The sequence below is a fragment of the Corvus moneduloides genome, chromosome 3, assembly GCF_009650955.1.
Source record: "Corvus moneduloides isolate bCorMon1 chromosome 3, bCorMon1.pri, whole genome shotgun sequence".
NCBI classification, from domain to species: Eukaryota; Metazoa; Chordata; class Aves; order Passeriformes; family Corvidae; genus Corvus; species Corvus moneduloides.
The window spans coordinates 3,846,178-3,862,064 of NC_045478.1; the positions used below are offsets into that span (position 1 = coordinate 3,846,178).

The 15,887-nt window shown below is 42.7% G+C and overlaps 1 protein-coding gene across 2 annotated transcripts in view; it reads left to right on the forward strand.

Annotated features, from left to right (window-relative positions):
• The window catches only part of PKHD1 (PKHD1 ciliary IPT domain containing fibrocystin/polyductin), a 244,280-nt gene that overhangs the window by 92,815 nt on the left and 135,578 nt on the right, over nucleotides 1-15,887 (forward strand). For both annotated transcript variants that reach the window (XM_032104486.1, XM_032104487.1), the window contains exon 37: nucleotides 2,251-2,463. In XM_032104486.1, the coding sequence (XP_031960377.1) occupies nucleotides 2,251-2,463 (213 nt within the window). The remainder of the gene's footprint in view (nucleotides 1-2,250; nucleotides 2,464-15,887) is intronic.

Sequence of the window (15,887 nt, forward strand, 5' to 3'; positions counted from 1 at the left end):
GCAAAAGTATTTAATAAATATTTCTGTTCTCAGTATGGGAAGGAACAGGATGGTAAATTAGATCACAAGAGGAAGATGGACCAGCAGTCCATTTATTGCCAAATAATGCTAATAGAATGAAAACATTAAATATTCCCTCAAGAATACACATTCTTAAATCAACAGGTCCAGTCTCATTCAAGGGCTTTAAAACTGCTGCTGGAGTAAGATATCTTGTGTTGTTTTACATGAAACAAGCTGAAATTTGTTCTGGTTCATCACAATCTATGCAGTATAATTTGCAAAAACTCTATATAAAGGCTCAACATTAATACATTTGTACATAGAAAAGTATGTCTAGGGAAAGAGACAATTTACACATGGGGGGTGTTGGTGTTTGTGAGAGCAAACTTGTGGTTCCCAGTGGTTATAAGCAAGAAAATGTGGGATTTATCTCTTTCTTTGATTAAGTGTTTTCTATTAAAAAAATATGTAGAAAGCATTCAAATCCAGAAAGAAAATATTTAATGGGTAGTCCCCATTCAAATACTGGCTTTGTTATAAGCCTAGGAAATGAGGACTAAGTTAAAAGACTTTGTTATAAACTTAGGAAATCAATGAAACAATGAAAGCCCCTCCATGCAAGAATAAAAAAGGAAATCAAGATTAGCAGAATATGAGCAATGGCAAGCAATGATCAAGGTAGTATTTAATCTGTTTTTTATATCAGAACTTCTTTCCTTCTTTTTTTTTTCTTTTTGTCTAAATACTGCAATTAAACCAGATGTCTGATCTCCCTTCATCTTGCTAAGGGTTGGTAGCATTATCACGGAATCATGGAATGGTTTGGGTTGGAAGGGACCTTAAAGATCATCTGATCATCTTGTTCCACCCCCTGCCATGGGCACAGACACCTTCCATTAGATCAGGTTGCTCAGGGTCCCATCCAGCCTGGTCTTGAGCACTTCCAGGGATGTGCAGCCACAGTTTCTCTGGGCAACCTGTGCCACGGTCTCACCACCATCACAGGGAAGAATCTGTGAGGCAAGAGAGCCAACTGTGTGGTAGGTAGAGAGATCACCATTAAAAACTGCTTCCACCAGTAGCAAGCTGGCTATGGGATGAGCTGGCACAGTTACCAGCTACTTCACACAAAGGGAGCGTGGTAGACCCTCTGTAAAAGGTCTGAATTTTCCAGACTTTGGGAATTTCCCTACTAGCCCCTGGGAAACAAGCTTGACCTAGGAAGGCATATCCCATGAAATGAATGAGAGTCCACTCTGTCCACATCCACTGTAAAGATAGTGACAGTGTCCTACACAGGAGAGGAGATATGAAAGGAGATAATGGAATAAACCATCCTGAGGTGACAGACTGGCATTTTCAGCTCACTCTAGGCAAGAACAAGAGAGGCATTTGACAAAACTGAAGAGCTTGAGTAAAAAAAAAATAAAAAAGGCATGGAAATGGCTTTTCATGCACTATGCATTTAACCCACAGAATTCATTGCTTCAAGAAGTCGTTGAGACCAAATATCACAAAGATTCCAAAGACCAGTTCTTTATTACTAGCAAATCTTATCCAGTTATACTAATAGTCGGTAGGAGGAAAATGTTGGCAAGGAGATGAAACCTTATGCTTTAAGGCGAAGCTAACCTCTAATTAGGGATTAAAATGAGCTTTTTATGGGATGGGGAGATCAACTCACAGCCAGCTAAGAGGGAGACGTGTCTTATGCTGTATTTGGAAGCATCTGGTTTCAAACAGCAGCTGGAAGAGTTTGCAGGATTAAATCAACCACTGATCTAAACAAGTTGCCAGTTCTTATGTTCCGAAGCCGGTTTCCTCTACCCTCTCCCAGTCACAAGTAGGTTGTAATCGAAAAAGTAACATAATACAAATTAAGTAGGAATATCCCTTTTCACACGAAGTGACTTAGTCGGTTAAAATTGGGATTTTCCAAACACAACTTCCTTCCACTGTGGTTGCAGAGTCTGCCCAGGCTGACTGGCCTTGCTCAAGTCTAGAAATGCAGACTGTTGTAGAATCAAAAAATGGACCGGATTAAACAGGTCTGTAAAAAGTTAAAAAGTTGGTAAATTCTTAGGGGAAAGCATGGGGCAAGGTGGAAATATCACAGAATGCAGTAACATTTTAGCCTTTTAATTTTATTGCAAACCCCTCTGTTTACCTACTTCTCACAGCTCCTTTGACTGTGAGAGAATGACTGGCTGAATATATGACTGTGTTTTGTTCTTCTCTTGTCTTCAGGTGGCAAACTCTTGTTCACTGGACCAGGACCTGTAGAACTGCATGCTCATTACATCCTGGTCTCTGATGGAGGAGAGCTCCAGGTGGGATCCCCTGAGGCCCCTTTCCATCACAAAGCACACATCTATCTCTATGGCAGCCTCCATTCTCCACCATTATTTCCATATGGAGTCAAATTCCTGGCAGTGAGGAATGGGACCCTTTCCATTCATGGTGAGTACATTTTTTTTCTTGTCAAAAGCCAAGGACAAATGGATAACAGAAAACAAAACGAAGGAAACAAGGAAAAAGGGTTTTGGAAGAAAAATAAATTGATGAAACTTTGGTCATGATTCTCACAGAATCATGGAATTGGTTGGGTTGGAAGAGACTGTAAAAATCATCTCATTCCAATTCCTTGCCATGGGCAGGGACATCTTCCACTATCCCAGGTTGCTCCAAGGTGCATCCAGCCTTGTCTTGGACACTTCCAGGGATCCAGAGGTAGCATCAGCTTCTCTGGGCAACCTGGGCCAGGGCCTTACCATCCTCAGAGGGAATACATGCATCTTCCCAATATCCCATCTAACCCTGCCCTCTAGCAGTGGGAAGCCATTCCCTGTGTCCTGTGCCTCCATCCCTTGGCCCAAGTCCTTCTCCAGCTCTCCTGAAGCCCCTTTAGGCCCTGGAAGGGGCTCTGAGGCCTTCCCAGATCCTTCTCTTCTCCAGGTGAACACCCCCAGCTCTCCCAGCCTGGCTCCAGAGCAGAGGTGCTCCAGCCCTCAGAGCATGGCCTCTTCTGGACTCATTCCAACATCTCCACACCTTTCTTATATTGTGGCATAGAAGAATTTAAAGATGGAGCTTTTTTTGAACACTATGAAATATGGGTATAAAATGGCCAGTTTGGTCATAGAATTCAAGTCCAAACTCAGCATGAATCAGAACATTGGTGCAACGCACATTTTTCGAGTTCTTCACTAGTGGGCTATTTTTAAAGGCTCTAAGTGTCACAGAGGAGAAAAAGAAATAGAGAGAAGCCATCTGAATGTCTCATCTTCCTTCTTCCTTCTGAACGTCTCTTCTTCCTTCTGTTTGTGTGTCAACCTTCCTGTTGGTGAACGTTCACACCCTCCAGCAGGGCTTGAACTTCCACTCTGTGCCCTACAGGCAGAGTTGTTGCTGGCTGAGCACAGAGACGTGCAGTTCTCAGTCAAAAATGAAGTCAGGCACCGAGAGTAACATCTGAACACAGGCAGGGAGTGAGTTGCCCCTCTGTGCCATCGTCCTGCCAGCTCACAGGAGCTGAGCAAAGTTTGGAGAGGTGGGGTTGGGAGTGAAGGCAGTGAACGGATGTTTTCTGAATCAGGAGAGAGGAGCAGAGGCTGGGGAAGGAGATCCTGGCAGGGGCAAGAGAGGTGGGGCTGCACCTCAGCACCACATCAGGTGCTCTTGACCCCTTCATCGAGACACAGCAAAGCTCAATTATTTACTATCTGTAAAAGGCTTCAATAATTTCAGTGAAGTGGCTTTGCAGAGCATTTCTACCCCATTTCCTGGAGGATCTCTGTGAAGGAGGGCTATTAAAGCATCTTGGCTGAATTGACTGTCCGTTACTGGCCATTGAGTTTCACACAGTTATCCCAGCCCTGAGCTCAGTAATTCCCCTTAGATTAAAGCTTGCCTTCCAGAAAGGCTTGATCTTTGAGGACATCAAGGGAGACAGAAATCAGCTTTTTCCTTAGAGGCTTTTTCCACGGGATTAATTTGGTTAATAATCCTTTTTTTTTTTTTTTCCTTTTTAAAGAAAAGTATTGAAATGTCTGATTTGAATTTGCCTGACAACAGCTTTTGCTGCTTCACTTTCTATGTCTTCTGCTACTTTGAAGTGTCCTTCTATCCCTGGTTTGACCCCAGTAAGCCAGGATTTTGTCCTTAGATTTTCAGCAATTTACAGCACAAGCCTTCACTTTTCCATGCTTTTTGTTTTCTAGCAATGTAGGAAAAGCCAGTAGCAACTCCTGGCAGCTGTGCCTCCTGTGCTGCTTCTCCTTTCCACTCCAAGCCTGTATCATCTTTGGCTTGGTGACTCCATCACCCTGAAAACTGAAGACAAACAGGGCAGAGTGCATTTTGCTGTCTCACGTTAGTGATGTGATGGAGAGAGGCAAACCCAGGCATCCACATCAGTACCTTTGAGTCTTTTCTCACTGATATTTCATCTGTTTTACTCAGTGCCATAATTCCCAGTGAGTTTCCATTCCCTAGGAAAACAAGAAGATGAGGTCTGCAATTGAAGGATTACTTGGTTGGAGATATGTGGAGTCAGAGGTGGCTTGACCCTTAGTGGAAACATCTCTTGGTTTCAATTTTTTATAAATTATTGGGTATCAAAAGGCTTGTGTTGGAAGAGATGTTAAAAACCATCTAGTCCACCCCCATTCCATGGGCAGGAACATCTTCCACTATCCCAGATTGCTCAGGGTCCCATCCAACTTGTCCTTGGACACTTCCAGGGATCCAGGGGCAGCCACAACTTCTCTGGGCAACCTGTAGCAGGGATTCCCCACCCTCACAGGAAACAATTCCTTCCCCATATCCTATCTAAATCTGCCCTTTGTCACTTTGAAACCATTCCCCCTTGTCCTGTCCCTCCAGGCCCTTGTCCCAAGTCCCTCTTCAGCTCTCCTGGAGCCCCTTTAGGCCCTGGAATGGGCTCTAAATTCTCCCTGGATCCTTCTCTTCTCCAGGCTGAACAACTCCAACTCTTATTCTGTTGTTATTCAAAACCAGTTCTTATTCAAGAATTCATATCAATTTCTTATTCAACAAATCCAGAGTAGCTGAGAAGTCACTTTTAAGCTCTGCACAACGCTCAGCCCCAGTGCATGGCTGCAATTATTGTTCATACAAACCATGTAATCTGCAATTTAACATTGAAGCAGTAGAAGCCTGCTACAAAACATGACAGAAAGTAGTGGGGTCCTTTACTGGGTTCATATTGCTGACATGGAAAAAAAAAATCTACTGTTCTGTCTTCAATTTAGCATCAGTCTGGTCTGTGGTATAGAACAAAATGTTGAGCATGACAGCCCCTTTCATATGTATGTGTGAAAGAGGCTGACATGCTCAGCAATATACATTTGTGAGATACATTTATATACAAGAATATATATGTTATCTCAGATCAAAATCATTAAATAAGCAGGTTTCCAAATTCTTGGCTGTCTTGGCGAAGACAGGACAGAGCGCATTTTAATTCCTTTTCTCTTTCAGACTGGGAACGTTGGGGGATGCTCTGCAGCTCTGGTTGAGTTCAGATTGTTTAGTAAGCGCTGTCAGCTCCTCACTTTGATATGTTAATATGACTAAGGGTTTCCCACAATTCCCTCATGAGTGGCAGTCCTTTGCTCCGGTAGTTGTAGCAGACTGGGAAATTTCACTGTTGCCTTTGGCTTTAGCCAACTCCCCTGCCAGTCAGAGCGTGCCACCCATAAACTGCCTGTCAATCACCCGTCACTTTGAGGAGGGGGTTTCAGTCAGCCAGGGCAACTCGACTTTTTGACAATGTAATTATGGCCCTTGCATCTGCAGTAGGGGCCTGAGCGGGGCTGAGAGAGTTTTATTGATTGTTCAGAAGGGAAATTTATCACTGTCTCCAGCTCCATTCGTGCTCTATTCCCTGAGAAACTCTCCTGACAAGCTTCGGGAGAGAAGTTCGGCATGGTGGCCTTGTCTGTTCTTGTGCCTTTGTCCTTCCCAGGGAAACTGGAGACACCAGTGGATGCTGAGTGGGGGCAGGAACTGGGTGCAGAGTGGAGATGCTGCATCAAAACAAAGAACACCCAGCCTGTCCTTGTGACAGCTGATCTTGTGGTCCTAACACTCTAACCATGGAATCACAGACTGGTTTGGGTTTGAAGGGACCTTAAAGCTCATCGAGTTCCAGCCTCTGCCATGGGCAGGAACAACTTCCACTATCCCAGGTTGCTCCAAGCCCCATCCAACCTGGCCTTGGGCACTTCCAGGGATCCAGGGGCAGCCACAGCTTCTCTGGGCACCCTGTGCCAGGGCCTCATCACCCTCACAGGAAGAGGTTTTTCCCAATATCCCATCTAAACCCACCCTCCTTCAGCTTAAGATCATTCCCCCTTGTCCTGTCCCTCCAGGCCCTTGTCTAAAGTTCCTCTCCAGCTCTCCTGGAGCCTCTTTAGGCTCTGGACGGGGCTCTAAATTTTCCCTGGATCCTTCTCTTCTCAAGGCTGAACACTCACAGCACTCCGAGCCTGGCTCCAGAGCAGAGATATTTCCACATATTGAAAAATTTTAAAGGTCTTCTCCATTTTCAGCGGTCCTGGTAGATGATCTCATTATTCCATTGTGTCCCCTCAAAACAGACTGTGCCTCTTTCAAAAAAAGACCATCACTTTTGTCAGGCATTTATCTAAAACTTCATGCCAACACTGTTGTGATATTACACTGTGTTGTTGGTTGTTACACTCCAGATTAAAAACATGCTCCATTCACCTTGTCCAAACCATGAAAGGTGTGTAGTAAAGAAAAAGCTATGTCCTGAAGGTTTTGGTTTAATAACTTATTTATAATCACGATAATTTAAGCAGGGGTGTCAGCAGTCATTTCAATGCTCTAAAGTCATGGATAGTCCTGCTGCAAAGAATGGCCCTGCACGTGCAGTGGAGAAAATTACATTATAGAGGTAAATTTGCATGACTTCTATCCCAGATTTCTCTGCAGCCAAAGCAGTCTGATACTTTTTCAGGGTTAGCTCAGGGAAAAAAAAGTGGTTTTTATCAGTTGAACCAATTATTAATTTTAATTGCTTTTAATCAATAATAAACCACAAAATATTTGTGAGCTGTGCACTGTGCTTTACAGAGCCTGTGCATTCCTCCAGAGATCAAACATTTAATCAAATGCCTCTTGCTTTGCCTCCATTAGGCAGTGTTATGTATCTGTGCCGAGTTTGAGATTAAGAGATCATAGACAATATGAGAGAATTTGTTCTGCTTTACTCACATATTAAAAAGAAAAGCTTCCCAGAGGGAAAAAATAGGGAAAAAAGTATCTAGCAGGGGGTTTCAAGATAGGGTGCAGAGATCTGTTAGAGAAAAGACATTTTTTACTCTACTGAAATGCTCTTCTATTCAATAAATATTATTTTTCACTACCTGACCTTCCTGATTTGCACACCCCTGCTACACCTGAGGTTGCTGCTGTTCCTTAGGTGCCAGTTATCCTGCATGGGAGTTGCAGGAGTCTTTTTGCCTCCTGTGACAGTGTTTTTCCTTTCCAAGACCTTGACTTTAACATGATGCATTAAAGCAGATGGCTCTGGAACAGAAGGCTGAGCTGCCTTGAATCCCCTCGTGTTCACCGGGGGTAAGAAACTGCACTTAGGCACTTCCCATGGAGTAACTAATGTACAATGACTTGTGCCTTCACTTTCTTATTCACAAATATAAGATGACCATTAGATTTTAAAGACCTAGCAGATGGGGGAAAAAAAAAAAGAGTTGGGTTCAGGGCAAGCTGCTGTGTCTTTCACAGTTTGCCCTTCTTTCTAATAGAGATGCATCTATTATCTTTGATTTAAGCTTAAATCAGTTGATTTGTGTGTTGGTGCTGATCTTAATGAGGAAAATGTGATGCAAAGGGGACAGAGAGATGGGCACTAATATATATATTATATAATAAAGATAAATATAATATAGGTAGTAAAGATAGTAATACAATATAACACAATATATACTATATACTCTGTAATGGAATAGAATAGAATAGGATAGGATAGAATAGAATAGAATATGTACATAGGCCATAGCTAATATATTACCTTGTGATTCTTGACAGGGTGTAGGTCTGTGGCTTGCTACAAATGTGGGTGCATATTATATTTTAAATAATTTCCTCCTTCAAACTTTCAAATATACATCAAAATATCCCTAGCAATTCTTGTCCCAACAAGAAACAGGTTATTGGCTGGAGGAAGAGAACACCCAGCTGCAAATTCAGGGTTAATTTCCACCCTAGGTAGGAGAAAGGCTGCAAAGTTTGGGCTTTCCAGGCAGGTGGTGGAGGTGTTCAAGAAACAACTGGATGTGGAACTAAGTGCTCCTGTTCAGCTGGCAAGGCAGGGATCAGTCACAGGTTGGACTCAACCCTGGAGGTCTTTTCCAACCTGACTGATTCTGTGATTCTCTGAAGTTTGGCAAACTGAGAGGCCTGGACCCAGCCCTGGCTTTCCACAGAGCTGCAGGCTGAACAAGGCAGGGACCATCCCTTTGGGCTCACCCTCACATTTCCTGGTGCCAAAATCTCTTCCCCACCCCATTTTGGGGATGCAGGAAGCTGATCTTAGCCTGGCAATGGTTGTGCTGCCCCACATTCCCACTCCGGCAGGGAGATATTCCCTGTCTCATTCCGCAGCAGCGCGGGAGATGAACCGGCAATAACACAAAGTGTTACCAGCTGTCTGCAGCTCCCTGCAGGATCCACTGTCCTTTCCTGCCACAGCTGGAGCTCTTTCTCCTGTGGTCTGTCTAAAGACCTTTTCCTCTGTGGCATCTTTGGTTGTGAGGACATTAAAGGTGTGGACCATGGATTTTGGTTTATGCAATGGCATTGCAGGAATATCTTTTCCCTTGTTTTCAGGACTGATGTGACTTAACAAAGTGACTGGGAGATCTCTGATTAAAGGGAATGTTTGGAAATTTGTGCATTTATGGGACAGCATGCAGGGAAGGTACTTTGTTTGCAATTTACGTTGTGGGAAAAGGGCAGCAATGAGAGTTCCTGTAGATCTGTTTAATCACAAAGCCCTTCCATCCTCAGCAAAATCATAGAATCATGGAATGGTTTGTGTTGGAAGGGTCCTTAAACTCATCTCATTCCACCCCCTGCCATGACAGGGACATCTTCCACTATCCCAGGCTGCTCCAAGCCCTGTCCAACCTGGCCTTGGACACTTCCAGGAAAAGGACATGATAATCCTTGCTTTCTCCAGGGTGCTGTTGAACGATATTCAGGTGGAAATGCTTTAAGTGACAACTGCAGTGTCATGAATAGGAAACATTCAGCAGGACTAGGTCACTTTCAAGGATATTTCCCAGTGGAGAAAATAAAAGTTATTCTGTTTGTCCTCTTGTCTGGATGATGTCAGATTTTTAATATTTGCTCACTGGGAGAAGATTCAAGGTCAGGTTAGACTGGGCTCTGAGCCACCTGGTCCAGTTGGTGTTCCTGCACCTTCAACAGGAGGAGGAGATCTGGACTAGATGACCTTTAAAGGTCCCTTCCAATCCAAACCATTCTCTGACCCTGATTCTAAACTCGGATTTGAGTACATCTAAAATACCCAGTGTGCTCCTGCTGCAGCTTCTTGTCAAAGAGCTGATAAACTCTTGGGTGTCCTAAGGGTTAACGAGCAGTTATAAATCAGAAAGGACCTTCTATTTTACCTCGGGGCGGGAATGAAAAGCTCTGTGCAGTGGCTCTAGCAGGAAGTGGCAGGAAAGCTGTCTGCATCTCCCCAGGGGCTGCCCACACACAGCAGTGAGTCCTGCAGGACTGCACGGGGGTGGAAAGGCAGCTCCCAGTTTCAGGCAGAGACATCCCTGTCTTTCTAAGATGTGTAGCAGGTAAAAAAAAACCCTAGCAAACTCCTCTCATTGCAAAACAAGCTAAAAACATGCAAATGCTTAGGGAATATACCTAGGACTGGAATTAACAGAGAGCAAAACCAGCTGGAAATGTTGAAATCCAGAGGGTTGACAGCTCACAGTTCAAGCAAATGTTTTTTAACACATTTGAAAATATAGGAAAGCAGTTTTCATTCTTCTTTTATGATTCCCTACTCTTTATGGCCAGTGACTGGATCAGCCACTGCAAGAGCTGAAGCAGCTATGACATTTTTTTAAAGAAAAATTATAAAATCTGGGTTCATAAAATATTTTTTCCTAGTCCTTAATTAAGGGTCTGTCATTTGGAGATCCATTTGGCCATAGAGAGCTGTAGTAACACATCTGTGTACTATCCTGACTAAGGAGGCTTTCTGGAAAAAAATTTCTATTCCTTTTAATTTAAGGAATTTTATCCATTATTATTTTTATGGTTTGTTTTATTAACTGAAGCAACAGCAGCAAAAAGTCCTTGTCTTGGATCTAAATATATATTAAAAAAACTCCTCTCTTTCCTGAAGCACCAGTTTCTAATGGCTGTATTGCCAGTTATCACTTTGACATTTGAAAATTTTAGGAATGGCCAAGCTAAGTTTGATTAGGAAGTGCAATTTGGGTTTGGAAAAGGGAATAATAAGGGATTATGACAATGGAGAGGAAACTATATTCCTAAAATAGTCTGACACCTGAAATTCTGAAGGAAAGTGTGCTGTATTTTGCTACCAGAGACAATCATAGAGTCACAGAATGGTTTGGGCTGGAAGAGACTTTAAAGGTCTTCTAGTTTCAACTCCCTGCCATAGTTGGGAGTTTTTAATAATCTAAAAAAAAAAAAAAAAAAAAAAAATTATAATCCATTGAATTATATTATTAACTTCTCTTGCAAAGTTCTTTTTTTTTTTTTTCTGGTGAGGGTAGGAAAACAGCTTTTTTCTTTTCACTTTGCTCCTGGGAATTGAAAGCTCCTATTCCCATTTACACTAAAGATTTACAGTATAGCTACAACTGATTGACAGATTATCTGCAGTGTAATTTGTACATTCCCAGTAAGTAGATTTTGTGTCTGAGCCCTGCAGTTCTCATAAATTCCTTTTGTGGCATAAAGGGGTCTCATTACCTCAACTTTAAAGCACCAATAAACAGTCAGAAGGTGTAAAAGAGCTTTATAGTTTGTCAACACCACAAACAACTGTGTGTTCATAACTGGGTTAATTAATCTGTGGTAAATAGGAGTAAAAATGAGATGCAGCAGGGTCCTGGGTGTCAGAGGAGAAAGGTTCAAAGCCTGCTGCCCCATGAAAAAAAGGAAGTTTTTAAAAAACATTTAAACAACTTTTGGGAGAAAGACCAACAGACCTATGGCAGGCTTAGGGACTGGAACCAGTCCTCTTGAAACCCATTACAAGATTCCAGTTTGTACCAACACTCCCATGTGTAAACCCTATTCTCCAGCTCTGCCTGACTGGATGTGGCTCACACTGGTTGCTGTCAGGCTTGGTTAGGATGTTCTTAAGGTGTCTCAAGTTAGGTAATAATATTACTCCAAAAAGTCTTGTTTTCAGGTCAGGGACATCTGTTTTCCATGAAAGCAACTTGTCATCTTGCAAACTCTTAGACCCCCACAGATTTAAGGTGGAATTCATGTAACCAAATAGAAATATATGAAAGGCAGAAGTTCCTTTCAACAGGAACAGAAGTGTGCAGGTTGTGAGAGTTGAAGACTGAGGACAGGCTGGAATTTAATGGATCAGTCTCAGTTAAAAGAAGAGTTGTTGTCTGGAAAGTTATTCCCTGGAGGGTGGGGGATTGGTAATAAAAGCTAACTGAGATATCAACACCTCATGGTGTCCTGGCAGAGAGCTGGAGGTGACTCAGAGAGAGAGCTGTGATCTCCTCCTTTGGTTTTGATCTGCCTCTTGAACCGGGACAAATTATCTGCTTTTATCTGTTTAAACTGATTCAGTTTCCCTTTTCAGTGAGATGGTACAAGGCATTCCTGTAGCTGCAGGAATCCTGCCTCTGGGGCTGACACCTGAGGAGTGACAAAGAACTGAAAATGCTGACAAGAGTCTAAGTGTTGACTTTCAAACCTCTTGGACTGTTTCTAGCTGGAATACGAGGCTTCATTTTTGAGAAACTGGGCTGGCTCAGTGGAAACTCCCTTCCCAGTTTTATCCCAGATTCTTGTGTTACCCCAAACAAGCCATTTAACCATTTTTCATCTCCTCCACACCTTCCCTTGTGTACAATGAGATTAATAATTTTATCTTGTGGAGGCCTCAGCCATGTTTCCATGGAATAAAGAACCCAACCATGGGCTCCACAGAGGGCTGTGGTGGGATTTGTCTGTATCCAGAGGAGAGATTCCCATTAGGTCTGGCCTTAGCTATCTATCTCCATGTGTGGAGGCCTAACCCAGAAACATGGAATGGTTTGAATCAGAAGGGACCATAAAGATCATCAAATTCCACACCCTTCAGCATGGTGGGCCTTATGTTAATGCAAATAATAAATTACAAATGATGCACCTCCTTTTGTGGTCAGTGTCAATCCAAGTTTCTCTTCTAGTGGAAGCTGGAACACATTTTAAGGTAGTGAACAAGAGGTGATATTTTTTAAAAATGTGCAGAGAAGGGGTAAAAGATTATGAAGCACTTCAGTGCTTCATAACTGGTCTGACAAATAGAGGCTTTAAGATATTTTATCTGAAGCAAAATTTCCCACTGTGATGAGGAGTGGGATGTGGAGTGGCCTTTCTCAGCTGAGATCAATAGCACTGCTTTTTGGCCTCTCCCTCTCTCCCTTTCTGCCTTGGAGTGCTGAAGGTTGGCAGAGAAGCTGGACTTGTGCTTAGGGAGGGAATCAGTGATCAAGGGAGCACAGATCAGTGCATTACTTCAGGTCCAAGGCAACTTCTACCTTTTTAGGGGCAGCCACAAGCGAGGGCAGCTGGAGTTTCCAAGTCTCCTTGGCCACTCAGGTGCTTTTCTGAGTCACTTTGGGGCAATCCCCTGGTCTGAATGAGGAGACAACTCTCCTGTGCCTGCAGTGGGACAGAGAAACTCCTCCAGGTGATTCAGATTGTGTAGGCTCCCCAGGAGCCCATTTTCCCCGTTGATTACAGGACTTGTCTCCTAATTAGTTTGCAGCAGCCTCTCCTTATGAATCATGCCACAACCGGCCCAGGAGACACTTCAGAGACAGAGTCAGAGAAGCGGGTATTTGCTTTATTCGGAGCCCCGGGTGTGTGGGGATCGCTCCTCCAAACACACACACCTGGTGCTCCCTACAACACAGTATTAAGGGTTAAATTATGAATGTTCATCACATTCCTTGGGACAGGTGTGGTTATACAAATTATTTATGGGAAGTCATTAGCATATGGGGCACGCATGCGCTGTGTCTCCTGGTGGTCGTGCTGAGGAAGGCCTCTCCTCTTCCTTGGGGGTCTTTTCTGATGAAGGCCAGTAGTCATCCTCTCAGTGATGATACGAATACCCTGGGCATTCGTAGTCCTTTGAGGAATGATTCAGCAGTTTCTGAGATGATCCTTGTCCCCTCTATCTTGACAAGATTAGGGTGAATTCGGCTTCTTAGGTTTTGTGATTAACATCTGCTGTCTGAACTAACATTTGCTGTCTCCCAATAGTTAACTTGTGCTTACATGAGTTAGTTATTGACTGCTCCTTCTTCACTTACTCTGTAGTAACTCCTTTCAAACCCCTCTATTTCAGCGTTTCCAACTGTTGCAGCTTCAGCTTTCAAATCTGGGTGACCAGAAAAGAATATCAAACACCCAGTTTAAGTTTTCAGTGCCCCTTGGGTCACCCAGTGTACACCTGGGAGAGGAAATAACCCTCATGTATTTTGTAATCAAGGGATTGCAAATAATGGCCTAATTTTTCTAAACCTAGAGGACTCAGTACAATTCACATTTTGCATTCTGTGGACAGATTTTCCTGTGACCCTAGAGGTGGGTCTGCCCTGACACACCTTGCTGAGTTTGCTCAGTTTTGATGTGACTCTGACGTATTTCTGTAAATGTCAAATTCACATCTCCTGTTGAACTACTCAGAATCATGGAATGGTTTGAGTTAGAAGGGACCTTAAATCTCATTTCATTCCAACCCTCTGCCATGGGCAGGGACATCTTCCACTATCCCAGGTTGCTCCAAGCCCTGTCCAACCTGGCCTTGGACACATCCAGGGATGGAGCAACCACAGCTTCTCTGGGTGCCCGGTGCCAGGGCCTCCGAACCCTCACAGGGGAGAATTTCTTGCTAATATCCAATCTAAGTCTATCTTCTCATAGTTGAAAGCCATTTCTCCTTGTTCTATCAGCAGCTATTGGTATCCTATCACTACTTAGGACTGGGTGAAACCAGATAGATAAGTGACATGTCATCTGACTTAGATTTATGAAATACTTTTTGTTAGAGGCCATAAGAAATTTAATTTATTCTGTTTTTCCTCAAGAGTGGCATTGTAAACATCAGAATTGTCTCATTCTTAATGATTTTACCAGGTCCATACAAGACTGCAACTTTACATCATGCTTCCAACAGGAAGCATAACCAGGGTCCTGGTGCCAAGATGTTCCCAATCTTAAAATTTGTGATTAATTCCTTTGGAATTAATTTTCAAGTCCCTTGCACTTCTAGGCTGCACCATTCTGCTCTGCTCCATGTTTAAGGGTGTTCTGTTAAGTCATTTAGTAGAGTGTTCAATTCTCGCTTTTCCTGCAACAGCTTTTTGAGTCTAAAGGCTCTGTCCTTTAACATGAAGTCACTCCTGCTTTAGATCTCAAGATGTGCTTTTTTTTTTCCAAATCATGCTTAGTTAATTATTAAAAATGAGTTCAATAATTAAGGAGTTATACAGATTCATCTATTTTTCAGCACTTTGGAATATTTCTGCTCACTGTACATTTTGAGGGAAGAAATAATTTAAACACACCACAGCTGTTGGTCTTTTAAACCTTTTCCTCTCTAACAGGTAATTTATTTACCTGTTGCACAGCCCAAACCCAGGCACTGAAGGTTATTTTATGAACTTTGCACATTTTATCCAAAATAGAGTTTGTTTTCAAGGGAAATATGTTATAGTTAGGGCAAAGAAGCCTCAGTTATGGTCTCTTATTGGTCTCTTATTATTACCAGAAAGGTATCATTGACCATATCTTGTGTGTCACTCGTGCTGCTGGAAGTAAAGGAGATTCTGACCTGGAGGTGTTGTATGTGGGAATATAAATGGGAAACAAGGAAATGGGTAAGTGTGGTGCTTAAGGACATGGTTTGGTGGTAGATCTGGAAGTGCTGAGTTAATGGTTGGACTTGATGGTCTTAGAGGTCTTTTTTAACCCTCATGATTTTATGATTCTATGAAAGCGGAATCTACTAAACTTCTTTTTTTTTTTTTTTTTTTTTTTTGGTTTTCCCTAACAAAAATATACTGAACTATTGGAAACTGGGAGTAGATTTTGAATGTGCAGAGAAATATCCCAACCCCTCTAAATCATCAGGAAAAACCCCACCTAAAACATGAGAAAAAAGGTAAAACAAACTGTTGAATGGGGGACAGGGAAATGAGCACCGTAAGAAGAGAAAACAGGAAAAAGGAAATAAAGGAAATGGGGAAATGTTTGGATGCCTTGAATACTCTCTTAGAAGAAAAAAACCCCCAAATTGAGAACATTTTCCTTAAAAATTTTTGAGTCAGAGCTCAAAAGTAGAAAAAAGCCTGAAAAAAGCCTTTTCCATTGGAACATGTTTTGAATGCAGAATGGTGTTTCCCACTTCTCAGTGACAAAAGTTGTTGCCCAGCAGTGCTGCTGTAGTGTGCATGTGACAGATGCACTCCACAGGGGTCAGCTGTGTGTCTGGACACAGATGCACGAGAACACACATTAACACAAGCACACAAATCAACACCATAAACAAAATGTCCAGAGCTGGAGAGAAA